At 36.2% G+C, this 16,590-nt stretch overlaps 1 protein-coding gene and 1 pseudogene across 1 annotated transcript; both read left to right on the top strand.

Annotated features, from left to right (window-relative positions):
* The first annotated feature begins 9,562 nt into the window (after positions 1 to 9,562).
* LOC113273098 (E3 ubiquitin-protein ligase RGLG1-like) lies at positions 9,563 to 13,862 on the top strand. The gene is made up of 13 exons (XM_026522866.1): positions 9,563 to 10,009; positions 10,576 to 10,927; positions 11,209 to 11,293; positions 11,373 to 11,513; positions 11,606 to 11,719; positions 11,820 to 11,917; positions 12,203 to 12,282; positions 12,369 to 12,474; positions 12,587 to 12,714; positions 12,847 to 12,916; positions 12,980 to 13,057; positions 13,199 to 13,255; positions 13,387 to 13,862. Exons 2-13 carry the CDS (start codon positions 10,613 to 10,615, stop codon positions 13,465 to 13,467), a joined length of 1,353 nt encoding a protein of 450 aa, XP_026378651.1. The 5' UTR covers positions 9,563 to 10,009; positions 10,576 to 10,612; the 3' UTR covers positions 13,468 to 13,862.
* Positions 13,863 to 14,060: 198 nt separating this feature from the next.
* On the top strand, positions 14,061 to 16,375 carry LOC113276526 (annotated as a pseudogene).
* The last annotated feature ends 215 nt before the right edge of the window (positions 16,376 to 16,590 follow it).

The following is a 16,590-nucleotide window of genomic DNA, read 5'->3' as shown; positions in this document are numbered from 1 at the left end:
GAGTCCTACAGATTGATCTCTCGAACTTAAAGCACTCCCTTCTTGCAGTGCATCTGTGTGAAGTTAAGCATTTCGCTCGGTTAAAGGAGTCTCCTCCGCAAGGTCGTCTCCTCAATTCCGTAAAAACCAGCAAATCGTTTTTCCCAATCTACAACTATATGAGGGAGAACTCTAGCAACTGGAAAACCTAATCCCGACATTTTCCTGTGTCCTAGTTGCGACTAGAGTCGATTCTTCTTTAACCTAGGTTTTTCCAAAACCATTATAGGTTAACGACTTGAAGACTTCATTTGGGATTCGTGAATCCAGATCGAACTATTTTCTCTGTAGTATCTTACTTGTTCTATCGTATTGAGTACTATCTTCTCTAAGATTTCCTCGAGATTTTTCTCCGATAGGTAAGATATCAAAAGTAATCACAAAGCCCTCTGTCTCATTCTTTGTGATTCCGCAATAACTTCTTCTACTACCATATAGTTAAGTTATTGTGAGGTGATTCATATTTCTCGGATGATCTTCGGGGTATAATACCGGATTATCAATTGGTTCTTGTTCACCTTGATTTATCAAAAGATGGAACAAAAACTTCATAGGTACTTCTCTGGGAGACAGATTTATCTACCAGAATAGACTTATCTGTGGGAGACAGATTTGTTTATAAGTCTTCGACTTTGGGTCGTAGAAACTCTTAGTTGTGGGTGAGATCATCTAAGGGAATCAAGTGCGCAGAATCCGGCGTGGTTCTAAAGGTGTAAGGAATGAGATTGTACCTTAATTGGTGTGAGACTTTGTTAGGGCTCAACTACATTTCAGTCTGAAGTTAACTTGTAGTAACTAGTGTCTGTAGCGTCTTAATACAGAGTGGTATTCAAATCTGGACTAGGTCCCGGGGTTTTTGTGCATTTGCGGTTTCCTCGTTAAAAAAATTTCTGGTGTATGTGTTATTTCTTTTTTACATTATATTTATTTATATAATTGAAATATCACAGGTTGTTCGTAGATCAATCAATTAGTAAATCCGACCTTCATTATTGGATATGAATTGATTGGCACTTGGGCATTGGTCTTTGGTACCGTCCAAGTTATTTCTCGTATCAATCGGGCACACAGATTTCTATTTGTTCAATTGCAGATTGTATTGAGAAATCGATATATAACTCTTTGATATCTTTCTCGGTTGAGTTCGCTTTATAAGATGGTGCTCTCGGAATAATATTGGAGTTAGTCCATAAAGATTGTCGAATGAATTATTGGGTGTGGTTATTATACCCCCGCTTTTTCACTAGTGCCTGGTGTGACCGATCACAAGTAGATACCATTTATAGGTAGAACTGATCCTAGTGTTTGGTATAACCGATCCGAACCCATGTATGTGACTTGGTAGGACGGATCACAACTAACTATTGTGACATGGTATGACGGATCACATAGTAGTCTTGGAAGTCTGGTAAAACCAATTCTAAACTTGTTTGAAAGTATGGTATAATCGATTCCAAGATGCAAATCCATATAGATACGGAATAAGGATTTGCACTGTAAAGATGTCAACATACTTTGAACATGAGTATTAACTCTTATCATTTATTGTTTCTAAGATATTCATTGATACTCAAGGTGATCATGTGCTGAAATAAATTAAGAATCTTTTAATTAAGGTTTTTGGTTTTATATGCTTTAATTACCAGCAATTAATACATAGCTCTAGAGAATAAAAATTAATAATGTGCATTTACTAATTTGAGAATTTTTATGAGAGATTTCAGAAAATATTGGACCAGCATTTATTGGAATTAGGAAAACCGAATTTGGGCATTCATTTCATATCTTGAAAATATTTTCGGTTTTAGAAATTCCTTGGTGTCCAAACATCCTTGGTCTATAAATACCTAAGTTTGCATTTCTATCAAACTATCCTATGAGCCAGAAAAACTTCATTTCTTGTTGTTTCTGGTGGAGCCGTCTATTCAGAGATGAAAGTATCCTAATTAGGTGAAACTCTTATGACCGCTCGTTTAAAGACTTTTGTGGGATCAAGAAGCTCTACGAGTATCGTTGGTGGGGAACTAGATAATTTTAGTGTTATTAGTTTTTGATTTGATTAGATTGACTAACGGTTGTTGAAACTTTGATTGCTCCTAGTTTGTTTATTCTTGAAAATCTTCTGTTTGGATATAAGATTCACTCATACTAGATCAAAGTATCGACGAGATCTTTGGAACTATTTTTAGATCTAAAGACATTTGGTGATAATCTATTGTTAACAGACTCCATTTTGTGTGTGATTGATCACAATAGGATTCAAGTGTTGTTGTGCAGGTATTTGAAGGCAATAGAAGATTTGAAGACAGAGAAGAATTCTTATTATTTTTCGTATCTTGTGGATTTAGTGCACAAACCTCGATCAGTTGGGATCCAACTAGAATCAGTTTATCTTTGATATATGTGATTAATTAATTGCGTGAGATCGACTTCTCTATATTTCTCTTTGAGATCTATATCGATTGAGTGCAAATCTAGACTTAACTATTTCAGTATTTATTGGATAGATTGATCTAACCAGACAAAGGAGTTTATTAGATTAAACATAAGAGCTTTTTTCAACAACTCATCTTATCGTTAGCAAGATTGATTAGTATTTTATTTTGTATAACGACTTAATTCCGAGAGTATTCAAAATCGGATTAGGTACCGGGATTTTTCTGCAATTGTGGTTTCCTCGTTAACAAAATCTTGTTGTATCATTTACTTTACTTTTCCGCATTATAATTGTTTTATTATACTTAAAATAAATTTCACTTTACGTTAACTCCATAATACTTGATATTGATCCTATAGAGTTTTGGTTATTTTCGAACATATTATTAAGTACACACTTTGTTGTTGTATTTTCTCGATCTCGAATCCATAGACTATCACACGATGTGTGTACCGAATTTTCGTATTGTCTCGACTTTGTCTATAGACGATCACATTCGGTAGAGGACTTATAGGTTGATAAGTAAAAGATTGTGATATATTTGGGTACCCTCGTCTTTTCAGCTTTTGTTATTCAAATTTCAACGACATTTATTTTTAAATATGTGCAGGATATTATGTTGTTGAAACTTGGAATTAAGCGTGTGGAGAATAATTTATCTGTAATTCGTTTATCTCCATATGTATTAGAGTTTCGTCACTAAAATTGACAAAAAGGGAGATTGTTAGGGCATTGCTCGGTTGAACCCATCAAACGTTGGTATGTCAAGTTTGGTTGTCAGATTTTAGTATCAAAACTCAATTAGAGTCGCTTGATTAAAATTATTAGAGTCAACTTCGTTTACGTTAGATTAGAAAGTCTAAGAATGTTCAAACATACAAGAATTACTCTGAAGACCTGAAGAACGTGAATATGTATCGACTACAACGAAGATACCATCCTTCCACTTGAGGTTAGTGATACTGATTGACTTGTTTTCATTCCTACCGTTTCTTTCAAGTCATTTAAGATTCAAAACAAAACATACGAGGTTATATATATGACACTCTAGTATTAGACTTGGTCATATCAATATGATCAAAGTGTCAAGGAAATATATGAATTACGAAGTATAACATTAATCTTATGAACTTCTTAAATGCGACATCGACATAATCTATGTAACTTGCTACTTGATTGTGTATTGGATATAAGTGTGATTTCATCCTAGGAAACCATGTTTTATTACACTGGTTTAAAGGAAGTACATATACGAACTTGCTTCGTAATCGAAAAGAAATCAATATGTGTTTTGGTCCGGTTTTCTATGAAGATATTTTGGATGACTAATTCAAACCTAATGTGAAAATTCAAGTAGAACCGATCTTAATTTATGTTGAGAGTCAAGGTAGAACCGATCCTTACCTATCTTGGGATACGGTAGAACTGATCCTAGCCTTTGTAAGGAATCATGGTAGAACAGATCCCTACCTATATTGGTAGAATCAATCCTAGCTTTTGTTGGAATCATGGTAGAACCGATCCCTACCTATATTGAGAATTTTGGTAAAACCGATCCTAGATATTATTGGGAGTCATAGTAGAACCGATCCCTACCTATATTTGGAGACTTGGTAAAACCGATCTTAACCTATGTTAGGAGTCATGGTAGAACCGGTCCCAAGAGTAAAACCGATTTTCAACATTCACATATTACTTTATGGTTTTGTGTGAGTTTGGATTTAGGATTTGCTAGATAGGAAACTTTCATATGTCGATATAATTTGAACATGTACATAATTCTTATCATTGATTGCTCAAAGATATTCCTTGATACTCAAGGTGACCCCAAACCGAAATATTAACAATATTTTAATTAAGATTTTCGAATTATATGTTTTTGATTTTCCGGAAATCAAAATATATCTCTGGAAAAGCTATATTAGTTAAGTGCTAAACTAATACTAGATATTTTCTAAACAGAGATTTCAGAATTACAGGTTGGATGTTAGTTGGAAATATGAAAATCGAAATTAGGTACTTTATTGTATATCTTGAGAATCTTTCGGTTTGGAAATTTCCTTGTTGTCCAAACAACCTTGATCTATAAATAGTGAAGTTTGTTCTTCTTACAAACCATCCTTATCCAGGAAAACTTCATTGTTTCCGGCGGAGTCGAATACTAGCATTACTTGTAATACTCTACCGGAGAGAAAAATACCCTAATTAGGCGAAATCTCTCACGTCCGCTCATTTAAAGACTTCTTTGGGATCAAGAAGCTCTAGAAAGTACCATTAGTGGGAAACTAGACAAGAGCATTGTTATTTACTTTTCGATTATTGATTTGATTGACTAACGGTTGTTGAAACTTTGATTGCACCTAGTTTGATTATTCTTGAGATCCTTCTCGTCTGACATAAGGCCACTCAAACCAGATCAAAGTATCGACAAGATTTTCAGAACTTCTTTTTGATCTGAAGACAACTTGTGATCATCTATTATTAACAGACTTTATTCTGTACGTGATCAATCATAAGTGAAATCAAGTTTTTTTTATGTGCAGGTACAATTGAAGAAAAAAAGTACGTAAAGTGCAAGAGGGTCAAGGCATTGATTAACCCTTTGAAAATTAGTTCTTCCGACTGAATAAGCCTGGAATCTGGGAAGAAGAGAAGGAAAATCGAAGCATGGTCTGTCTGGAATCTATTAAGGAAAATGCGACAAGATTTTTCTAACTTAGCATGTATATCAGTCGCTTTGTGATTCATCGGTGAATATTCATCCCCAATAGTACAATCGTGAAGTCATTGGGTCATTGTGCTAATGGTATTCGAGTCCCAGCAGCACTTAAATCTTTATCAGATAAAAAAATGGCTTAATAGGTATTTTTTCCTTGTATGTGCATTTTCGTCTGTCTACTACACTTGCTTTTAGCGCGAATGGAATAAATTGACAGGTGTATCACGCATGTATCGATGCTAGTCTCTAATTATCAAAATCCTCAAAATACCTTGAATGCAAGAATATTTATAAATTTTTTTTTTCATATCATGTAGCATTTTGTTTCATGATAAAATAAAATTACACGGATATTTACAAGATAATCAAGAACATTATAAAATAAGAAAAATAAAATCCAAATACAAATAAAGATACAAATTACGAAAAAATTTTTGGAGTCATCACACTTACACTTGCATGTAATAAAATGACGCTAATATGAAATCCTGAGTCATCACACTTAGGCCAAGCACTATGGGAGGGATTATCCCTTGATTGTAGGGAAGGGATATGAGTCAGAAGGAAGTCTCATTATGGGCTGCTTTTATCCCTTCCCTACATGACACGGAAACTTCGTGTGAATAGTGCGAAACGGATACTCAGTATCCGTTTTTTTTCCCAATTTGTTTTCCGTTAGGAATATATTTGTATAGATAAAAAAACGTATTTCAGAGTAAAAAACAGAGATATAATAGGTAAAAAAGAGTTTTAGAAAAAAAAGAGTAAAAAAGGAAAGTTTTAGGGTAAAACTTACAAAACCATATACTCCATCCGTTTCACAAAGATAGTCCGGTTTGACTTTGTCAAGATATTAGGAATACCATTGTAGTTTACATGTCTACCCTTAAGTACTTGCCTAATTTAGTTCAATTAAAATGTTAATAATAAAAACTTCCAAAAATTGATATGGAATTGTAAATAGGAAATAAAAAAATAAAATTAAAACATATCCCATTTATGGAAACAGTATCACCAAAGTTAAAAGAGAAAATATTTGGAATGTGCGGCAAAGTAGTTTGCCTCTCGCTCCTTCAGAAAACAAAAGAAAAGAATCCCTCGCGCCTGAAACTATAGGAGCGAAATTCGACGGGAACATTGAAATTTTAAAATCAAAGTCCGCTTCAAAAATAAAATCTGGATTGTTTCCTCTTCTCAGCATATGCTCACCATGGAAACAAGATTTTAACCTGAAAAGTCACGGATACTGAGTATTCGTAAAGCAAGATTTTACACAGAAACTAATTTTCCTTCCGTACTACCTGGATCAAATGGGTGGATTTTTAGATTTTTCCCTACATGTGAGGGATAGGGAAGAGATAAAAGGCACTATAATGCTTGACCTTGCGCTTACCGCCATACCACATTATAGAAGTATGTGGCCCCTCTTTTATTATTTACACGTATTAAAAAGTTAGTTTTAACTAAAATCATATCCTACTTTTTCTCCCCAAAAGCATGAAAACTATTTTTATCCTGAAAACTAGCCCCCTCCAAATCCCCTGAAAAGTAAAAAAGCTAAATATTTTCAAGACGTGGCAAAAAAAGAAGAGGGGCCACATACTTCTAAAGTAACTAGCTTCGTGACCCATAATTAATAAAATAACCAGCTTCCTGACCCATAATTAATAAACCAGCCATTTTTTTTCTGACTTATATAAAGTGGCCATTCCGTTAGATTTTAGGTCCGAACCCACTATATTGGTCCAACGCCGTTGAAAAGGTCAAAACCGTGTGAATCATTACTTAACTACCTTCTTGATTTTCTAGCAAGTCTTATTTTCACTATGTCTAAGAGAAGAAGAAGAAAGAGTCGCTCAGGGGATGATCATGGTTGGTATTATGTTGCCATTTTTACTGCTCAGCTCGGAGAACCAGATGATATTACAAACACCACCATTCATGACTTGAATTTCTATCGCTATGGTGATGGTCTTCTCCGGTGATGGAACTTCATCTTCTCCGGGATTATGAACAGGTGATGGAAATATAAGAGGCCATCACAAAATAAATGGGGATTATTCTAATTAATGTGTTTGATCATTTATTTGCGTTAATTAGAGGTATGGGTAGGAAGCAATCAAGTCAAATCGCATGTATTGATGTTTGACTTTGGGGATTGAAAATTTAGGGTTCTTAAAAAACTAGACCTAATGTCTGTCTTATGCTTTTTAGGGTTCGGATCTGTTTGTATTTCGTGTTGGATTAGATGTCTAATAACTTGGGTTTATCAATTTGTAATGGTGGTGTGTTACTACTGTGACAATTTAATTTGTTTGTTACGTGAGAATCATAAACTAGTCTTGCTGGTTAATTTTGAAGTGTTTGTGAATTATTGATTTGTCAATGGTTTGATTGTTGTTTTTTCTTTCAATTCGTGATGAAATTAGTCGGTCTCCTCTATGTTTTGTTTAGAACTAGTTGACCATACCCCAGTCGGTAATGGTGATGAACTATTGGGGAAGAAGATGAAAATGGTTATACACAACAACCCATTTTTTTTTCTACTTACCGGGTTACAAGTTGACGAACTAATCTGACTCGGACTCTTTCAGCCGATTTGAGGGATTTATACATCTTTTCAGTGGACTGGATAACTGACACGTAAGCGATGACTGCCGTTACCCGTTTTTCCCAAGAAAACGGGACAGAAACTGTCAAACTCAGCCATTTTATATAATGATTCCAAAAAACGGCCACTTTTTTAAAAATAGTTCAAAAAGTTGGTCATTTTATTAAAAAGCCCAATATTTCCAAGACGTGGTAAAAAAAGAAGAGGGGCCACATACTTATAGGGACCACATTGTAGCTGTTCCGTACACTTACATATATACATATAAAAAAAACGGAAATGCTATTTGACTCCCTCTTTCCCACCTCCCTATTTACCTCCCTCCAATCTCAACCACACATCTAGATTTAGATTCACATTCAGGTACCGGGAGGGTTCACCATTCCCCAGATATGGGGTTTAAATTGGTAACTTGTTATAGGGGCGGAATGGTTTATTAGAGCAGTGGCAGTGTGATAGTAATGTCCCTCTACTTGGTTAGGGGATGTCCTATAGGGGGTGTAAAGTAACTAGATTACCCTCCCCATTTTTTAACCTAAATCAAAGTTAATTGAAAATTTGTTTTCTTTCTTCTTCTCTTTTCCTCCTCCCATCAACAGTAACCTCCATTAAACTCAAAATTTCATCGTCTTCGATTAATCGACGGTTCCACAATTAATCAAGTTTAGTGTAACGACTTATATGAGGTATGTTTTGAAAACCCAATTACGATTTGGTTTATTTTGTTCGATTTAAGTTTAATTTCTATCGAATATTAGGGTTTTAGATGAAAATCGAAATTGAAATTTCTGGGTTTATGTGAGTTACGATTGATTTTAACTCAATTACGAACCGTAACTGGATATTTTGATATTGTTACGGTTGGTAATAATTCAATTACCAACCGTATGCTCTTATATCTGAGAATTTTCTTCAGTTACGGTTGGTAACCATTTTAGTTTACGAACCGTAACTCAGTTACGGTTGGTATCGAGCATTTGGTTACGAACCGTAACTCAGTTACGGTTGGTATCGAGCATTTGGTTACCAACCGTAACTGAGTTACGGTTCGTATCGAACATTTAGTTACCGACCGTAACTGGTTTTACGATTGGATTTTCTTCAAATTTAACAAGTTATGCTTGGTAGTTCATCTTTTACGAACCGTAACTTCGATTTACGGTTGGTTATGAGCACAATTCCAACCGTAATTAGCTCTAAAAATGTAAAAAAAAAAATTGAATTTTTTACGTACTTTAGATAACTTTGAGCAACAAAAAGCTAGTTGGGACTAATTTAGAAGTATACTCTGTCATTTTCAGGTCCTGGTTGTTCATTTTGTTGGTTAATTTCTTCAATTGATTGAGATTGACCTTCTCCTCTAAACTTTTTTTTTTAACTCTAAAAATCTGATTTTGGTTTTGATTTTGAGTTAATGTAAGTGAAATTAATCATTAACACTAAACTTGATTATCATCACTAAACTAGGTTATCAATTATGAGGGTTAATTTGTCATTTCCAGTATTTTTTTTATAAGGGACACCTTGAATGATCATGTAATGATCTTTTTTGTCCTATTAGAATGTCGTCCCTCTAATAAACCATGCCGCCCCTATAACGGATTACTTAAATTGTAAGAAGGTGAATAAGGAGGTGGAAAAGAGAGAGCCAAATAACACGGCAAAAAAAAAAGAAAGAAAAACGACGCAAATATGAAAAAAATGAAAAAAAAGAAGTCCGAAGGAAGCGTGGTCGTTAATAGATGAAAAGTCTAAAATTAGATTCGCTGGATGTCTATCTCCTCAGATACCCAATGTCCCTTGTACCGAAATCTATCTACCAAGGAAAAAGTAATATTTTCTCGATCAAAGTTATAACAATCATCAAAAAGTTTCAAAATCATTTTAATAACTCCAGTCTTTGGAATCTGTAAATTATTAGTACTGATTACAGGCTTATAAGCATCTTTTCGCCCAAATTTTCGTCCATTGGAATCTCTCTTTCTTCGACGTCAAAAAGGCTACCAACTTTCTCTTTAATCACCACTTTATCCTTTTTGTTTTTGTTTCTCTTCTTTGTTTCCCTTCCTGGTTTCCTCTCTCTTTCTCTTTCAAGAACTGAACTCTGCCATTAATGAACCCCCTGATTTCTTCCTCCTCCTGAGTCCTGTCTATATCATCTTCTGCTGGAAGCATCATAAATGAAGTCAATTGTTATCAAATCGTAAGTTGTAATAAACCTTTGTTGTTAAACTTACTTAGTTTATAATTAGGTTTTTTTTTAAGTAAGTAAAGTATTATTTTATCTTCACAAATTTTTCTTAGTCTAATTTTTGGAGGAATTCGATCTGAAATAAATTTGGGTGTTTTCCTCGTATTTTTCTCCTAAAACAGAGAGATACATTCAAAGTTGTGTGAAGATTTTTCTTATTTTTGACTTTAACAACGAGTTACTTGCATGTCTTAAATTACTTGTTCTTCTTTTTTAATATATATGTTGCGTGTTTGGATTTGTAGAAGCCAACTGGCTTTCTGTTTCACTTTATTGTAGTGTTTCCATTATTAGATAAGATCACATGTTTGGTAACCTCGAAAGATCATAGGAAAGTCGGTTCGGTGTTCACACGGGTCTTCAATCGCCGTTATTTCTAAATTTTGGCTACAGATCTGATTTTATTTCTAGAAGTTTGTTAGATTTGATTAAGACAAGTTACTGATTCAGAGATAGGAAAAATATATATAGAACTGTTTGGATCGTTAACAAGGAAATTCTGATTTGTTTTTGTGAAGGAAGAGATATAATTTTGTAAGTTAAAGAAAATAGTCGATGGGAGGGAAGACTTCGAGAGAGGAGAGTTACTTTCAACAGCATCCGTCGTTTAGTACGAGTTCTGGTACTTGGGAACAACGCTATCCATCTCAAAGCAATTACGGAGGTACACCACAGCCACATCATGGATATGCTCCACAACAACCTGCATATCAACCACCCCAAACAGCGTATGCATATCCTCCAGCAGCTCAGAGTCAACCACCGCAACCAGCATATACATATCCTCCGGAGGCTCAGAGTCAACCTGGAAATAGGAAGTTGGATCGGAGGTATTCGAGGATAGCTGATAATTATAATTCACTGGATGAGGTAATTTGAAAGCCCCTTTTGATGAATTTTAATTTTGTATTGGATGCCTTTGATAAAGAGAAAAATTGGGAATCAGAGATAATTAGGAATCAGATATAAACAATAAAGTTATGTTTGATCTTATTTGTAAAGCATAAGAACTACTGCCTGCATCTGTCCACTTTTTGGGCCTTTTAGAATATAAATCTCAATTTGTGTGCACACGTGTAGTTCGAATTTTGAGATCTTAGTTCTGGTAAACCCACCGTTTCACCAATAATAAAGTGTATTTTCTTTCACAGGTCACCGAGGCTCTTGCACGGGCTGGCCTCGAGTCATCAAATTTAATTCTCGGTATCGATTTCACAAAGAGCAACGAGTGGACAGGTTCGACTCAATATTATTGTACCCTAGCTTAAGAATTTGTAGAATATGTCAATGTTGTCTGATTTTGTTTATACATTAGGTAAAATTTCATTCAACCGACGAAGTTTGCATCACATCGGAGATGTTAAGAATCCGTACGAACAAGCAATCTCAATTATTGGAAGAACATTGCCTGCTTTTGATGAGGATAATTTGATACCCTGTTTTGGATTTGGAGACGGTAAAGTATCTAATGAACTTATATACTGGGAAATACCCCCAAGTTATTTTGTGGCTGTGAAAAGTGATGTTCATTCTTTATTTTTTCTGCAGCATTAACACATGATCAGGATGTGTTCAGTTTCTATCCAGAAGAAAGACTCTGCAATGGGTTTGAGGAAGCATTATCACGATATCGGGAATTACTCCCACAAATACGTTTGGCAGGTTTTCCTTTTTTCTTTTTCTTCCATTAAATCTTTGCTCTCTCAAACCCTACATTACTTAGATTTACCTGCTTTCTGACATTTGATATTCTTTGGCATAGGACCGACGTCATTTGCCCCTGTTATCGAAATGGCTATGACTATTGTCGAGCAAAGTGGGGGTCAGTACCATGTTTTGGTGATAATTGCTGATGGGCAGGTATATATTGTAGAAAGAACTTATATTAATTTGATAAATGTTGGTTGTTGAACCATGAGAAGGTATCTGCTGGTAGAATATGAGCTCATAGTATTCATGTTGACGTTCTTACATCCAGTCATTTATAGTATTTAAGATTTTCGGACGTCATGGATAACTTTGTTCACCAAGCAGTGTCAAAATACTCTTTAAGTTCCAAACATCAGTTTTACTGATCCATTATCTTGTAGACTATCTTTTCCATCTGAACGTGAATATATTTCTCATGGAGGCTATGGATTTTAGGTAACTAGAAGTGTTGACACTGCGCATGGGCAGCTAAGTCAGCAGGAGCAAAGGACTGTTGAAGCAATTGTAAAAGCGAGGTAGGTTTCTATATGATTCCTCTAGATGACTAGGTTCATGAGTCTTCCGTTCTATAATTGAGATGATCTTATTATTGTTATTACAGCGAGTACCCACTATCAATTATTTTAGTTGGGGTTGGAGATGGTCCTTGGGATATGATGAAGGAATTCGATGATAATATTCCTGCTCGGGCTTTCGATAATTTTCAAGTAAGCAGTAGCAGATGCCATACATCATTCAAGCCGTTTCCCTGCACTTTTTCTCTTTCTCTGGGTGTTTCCATCTTCTGTGCCCGTGCTCAATTGTTTGTATCATGTCCAGTTTGTGAACTTTACAGAGATTATGTCTAAGAACATGGCTGAATCTAGAAAAGAGACAGAGTTTGCGCTCACAGCTTTGATGGAGATACCTACTCAATACAAAGCAACAATGGAACTTAATATATTGGGGTAATAATGATGCTACTTTTCTAGGTTCGTGAGTTCTGTCTCACTGCTTTGTTAGTGTCATGTAGTCTTTTTCTGGCTAAAAAAAGAAGCCTAATACTTACTCTCGCGGTGCCTTCTTCGTGTTTCAAGCAGTCGTCGGGCAGGGGTCTCCCCCAAGGAGCTCTTCCGCCACCTGTCTACAGTTCACACCTTCGCACATGAGGCATTTTAAGAGAGTTTCAACTTTATATGATTCATCTCATTTAAACTCGAAGCTGGATCCCAGCAAAGTGCACCCCCATATCCAGACCGCAAATGTCTATGGGCACAACAGCGCCACCTGAAAGTCTTCCTTGATCATCAGGTATGAAGTGACTTTGTGGAGCCTTTGCTTTGGTCTTGTTTAGGCTACGCGTTTCTGGAATACGGAAGGTCGACTTGTGATGATAGCGCTAATAATACATTTTGAGCTGGATATTAATTTTTTCATATTGATCCAAAACAGGTTTGCCCTATTTGCCTTAGCAACCCTAAGGATATGGCGTTCGGCTGTGGACATCAGGTTGAATATCTGTGCTGTATTGTCTTTGCCTACTCAGTTTGTTTGTCATTTTGGTTATAATCTGCACTGATTCTTCAACTTTTAAAGTTACTAATATGTTAATTCTTGTTTTTTTGTATCTTTGTTGCCAGACATGTTGTGAATGTGGGCAAGATTTGCAATTATGTCCAATTTGTCGAGCTTCTATACAAACCAGAATAAAGCTTTACTGAAACTCTTGTTGATGATACTCCTTCTTCGGGTACTTGCCCACAGCCTTCTCTAATCAGTACAAGATTCTTTTGTAATTCTGTTACCTTGGTGTTGTTAGGGTTGGAATATTATGTCCTGGATGATCCAGATGTATCTAGGTGTTAACTATGTGTTGCCTTGTGAATATTTCAGTTCTTGGAGTTCTTAAATCCTTTTTGTTTATCATCAACATAACTTGTACATTCTGGTCTTCTTCCTAGAGTGATTTTTTTTTTGGTTGCTCCGCCTGTAATCTCAGTTTGGCCATCGTTTTGGCATGCTTAAAAAAACCGTACTTTAGACAGAAAATGAAGGAGTTGATTTCCTTTTGTATACTGAATTACTGATTATGCAAGGTTTTTGGAATTTTTATATAGTATTTTCCAGCTAAAATCTTTCCTCTGCTAATTATATTGGGATTTAAGGGATTTTCAGTACACTGGCTATGTGCAAGTGTGAAAGAGTTAAATTAGGATCATAACATTGTGGAAGTAATTTAACCCATGTTGTTAGGCATCTATATGTGCAAGTGTCAAAGAGTGTGGGCACGAAACTAGACGACATTAAGGATGAAATTTCTGTTCAGTTCCAAAAGGATGAACCAACCTCTAAGAGCATGATCTCCTTAAGACCTGGAGTTGCAAGAAGCCACTCTATAAATTGAATCCTTTCTGATATTCAGTCTGATCAACATTAAGTTTATTCTACGACTCTCCAAAAAATGGCAGTACTGAGAAAACCCTTCTTCGTCTTCAATTTCTGTTTCATCACTGCTCTACTGTTCTTTTCTCTGCAACATGTTGGTTTTACTAGTGCAGTTAGTAGACCATCAAAACCCAGGAGAAGAACACCAGCGGCTCACACAAGAGCACCTGGAGCTCACGCCAGAACACCAGGAACTCGCCCAAGATTGCCAGGAGCTAACACAAGATCGCCAAGAGGCAACACTAGAATATCTGGAGCTAAGATGGGGCGGTGGAAAGTTCTCCTCAACAGTACTGGTGTGGTTGCCATGCACATGACGTTAACCCACCGAAACACGGTTTTGATGTTGGATCAGACGGAAACAGGTCAATCTGGTTACCTTCTACGTGGAAGAAGATATAGAGGGGCAGTTTGTTCTTCCTCAAATGTCCATGACTCCACTTGCTGGGCTCACTCTGTTGAATATGATATTAATGCCAATAAGATCAGGGCATTACCACTTCAGACTGATACATGGTGTTCCTCTGGTGCCTTTTTGAGCAATGGAACACTTCTTCAGACTGGTGGACATGGTAATGGTTATCGAAGAATCCGATACTTCCACCCTTGCACAAATCGCCAATGCAGTTGGATACAATCAAGTAACTCCTTGATGAGTAATCGATGGTATGCTTCAGATCAGAGGCTTCCATCAGACCGAGTTATTGTTGTTGGTGGAAAAGATGTTTTCACTTATGAATTCGTGCCTAAATTTTCTCGGAACGAGAGATCTTTTTCTCTTCCTTTCTTACAAAGGACATACGATAGCGGGGAAGATGGAAACAATCTATACCCTTTTCTTCATCTTTCTTCAGATGGTAATTTATTCATCTTCGCGAACCGTGACTCCATTCTTTTGGATTATAGGCGAAATAGAGTGATGAAGACCTATCCTAGAATACCTGGGGATGGAGCTAGGAACTACCCGAGTTCAGGTTCTTCGGTAATGCTCCCTCTAAATTACAAGGATGGGGTTTCAAAAGGTTGAAGTTATCGTATGTGGGGGTTCCTCCGAGGAGCTTATGAAGCTGCAAGAGGTGGAAGATTCCTCAAGGCTCTCAATAATTGTGGAAGAATGTATTTCAGGGGAATCACAAGTGGGAATGGAACATATGCCTGCACCTCGCCTTTTAAACGACATGATTTACTTCCAACAGGCCAGATGTTGATTATAAATGGAGCCAGAGGAGCTGGTGGATGGAATAATGCGGTACGCCCTTCCCTTGAGCCATACCTCTATAGCCCAAAGAAGAAATGGGGTCGTAGGTTTTCTGTTCTCAAGGCTACAAAAATACCTAGACTTTATCACTCTTCAGCTCTTCTTCTTCCTGATGGAAGGGTTTTAGTTGCAGGAGGGAACCCAAATAGGAATTATACATTTAGAAATGTAGCTTTTCCAACTGAATTAAGGTTGCAGGCCTTCACTCCGCACTATATGGATCGCTCGTACCATTCGATAAGACCTAGTAGCGTGTCAATAAACCTTCAGGACAGTGTCAGGTACGGGGAAGACTTTACCATCAGATTCAGGATTGCAAGGACACCTGGGAAGGTGGTGAATTTCAATATATATGCACCACCATTCACGACACACTCGATATCAATGAATCAGAGGATGTTGAGGTTAAGGTGCAAGACTATGATTAGAGAAAGAAGCGGATGGACCAATGCAGTTTTAGTAGCACCACCTAATCCTGTTGTTGCACCTTCTGGTTACTATATGCTCACTGTTGTCAATGAAGGAATCCCTAGTATAGCTCAGTGGCTTAAGTTAGATAGCATATGATATCATCGTACTTATTTGGAGTCTATACTTCTCAGATGATATAAAGTATTGTAATTAGGTGCATGACTTGAACTGTTGTCAGTCAAGAGTATGTGCCTACCTGTAATATCGAACCTATCTATGTTCTGTTACTAAAACTGTTGGAAAATATACTAAGTAATAATACAGTGAACAAGTTAGTTAAGACATAATGTCAATGATGTACATTTTTATTACAACCCACAGAGACATAACACAAACACTTTGTTAGCACCAAAACTGTGCAGTTCAACTCAAACGTTTACCACAATTGTAAAGTTTGGTTTATTCAAACAAAACCCAACTGCTTATGCACTCAATTGAATACAATAATCACTAAATTAAAGAAAACCAAGCATTCATTCACAGTAGTAATTAGAAATCAAAGGACAACAGTAGTAATTAGAAATCAAAGGACAGAGAATAGAGATTAGAAATAGCAAACGGTGGATTGAGGCTAGAGAAATTCTCTATGTCCTTAAAACGATTACGCCCCCACAATGATGCCTTAGGATTAATTGGCGTTCGTCTCTCAGGATACAACCATCTTCTTCTT

The sequence above is a fragment of the Papaver somniferum genome, chromosome 4 (assembly GCF_003573695.1).
Source record: "Papaver somniferum cultivar HN1 chromosome 4, ASM357369v1, whole genome shotgun sequence".
NCBI lineage: Eukaryota > Viridiplantae > Streptophyta > Magnoliopsida > Ranunculales > Papaveraceae > Papaver > Papaver somniferum.
This window is presented reverse-complemented; position numbering and strand designations above follow the sequence as displayed.

Coding starts and splice junctions, on each gene's coding strand:
- LOC113273098 (XM_026522866.1), top strand. CDS start 10,613: ATGGGAGGGAAGACTTCGAGAGAGGAGAGTTACTTTCAACAGCATCCG. Junction 11,720..11,819: donor CCCACAAATACGTTTGGCAG/GTTTTCCTTTTT, acceptor TCTTTGGCATAG/GACCGACGTCATTTGCCCCT. Junction 11,918..12,202: donor TGATAATTGCTGATGGGCAG/GTATATATTGTA, acceptor TATGGATTTTAG/GTAACTAGAAGTGTTGACAC.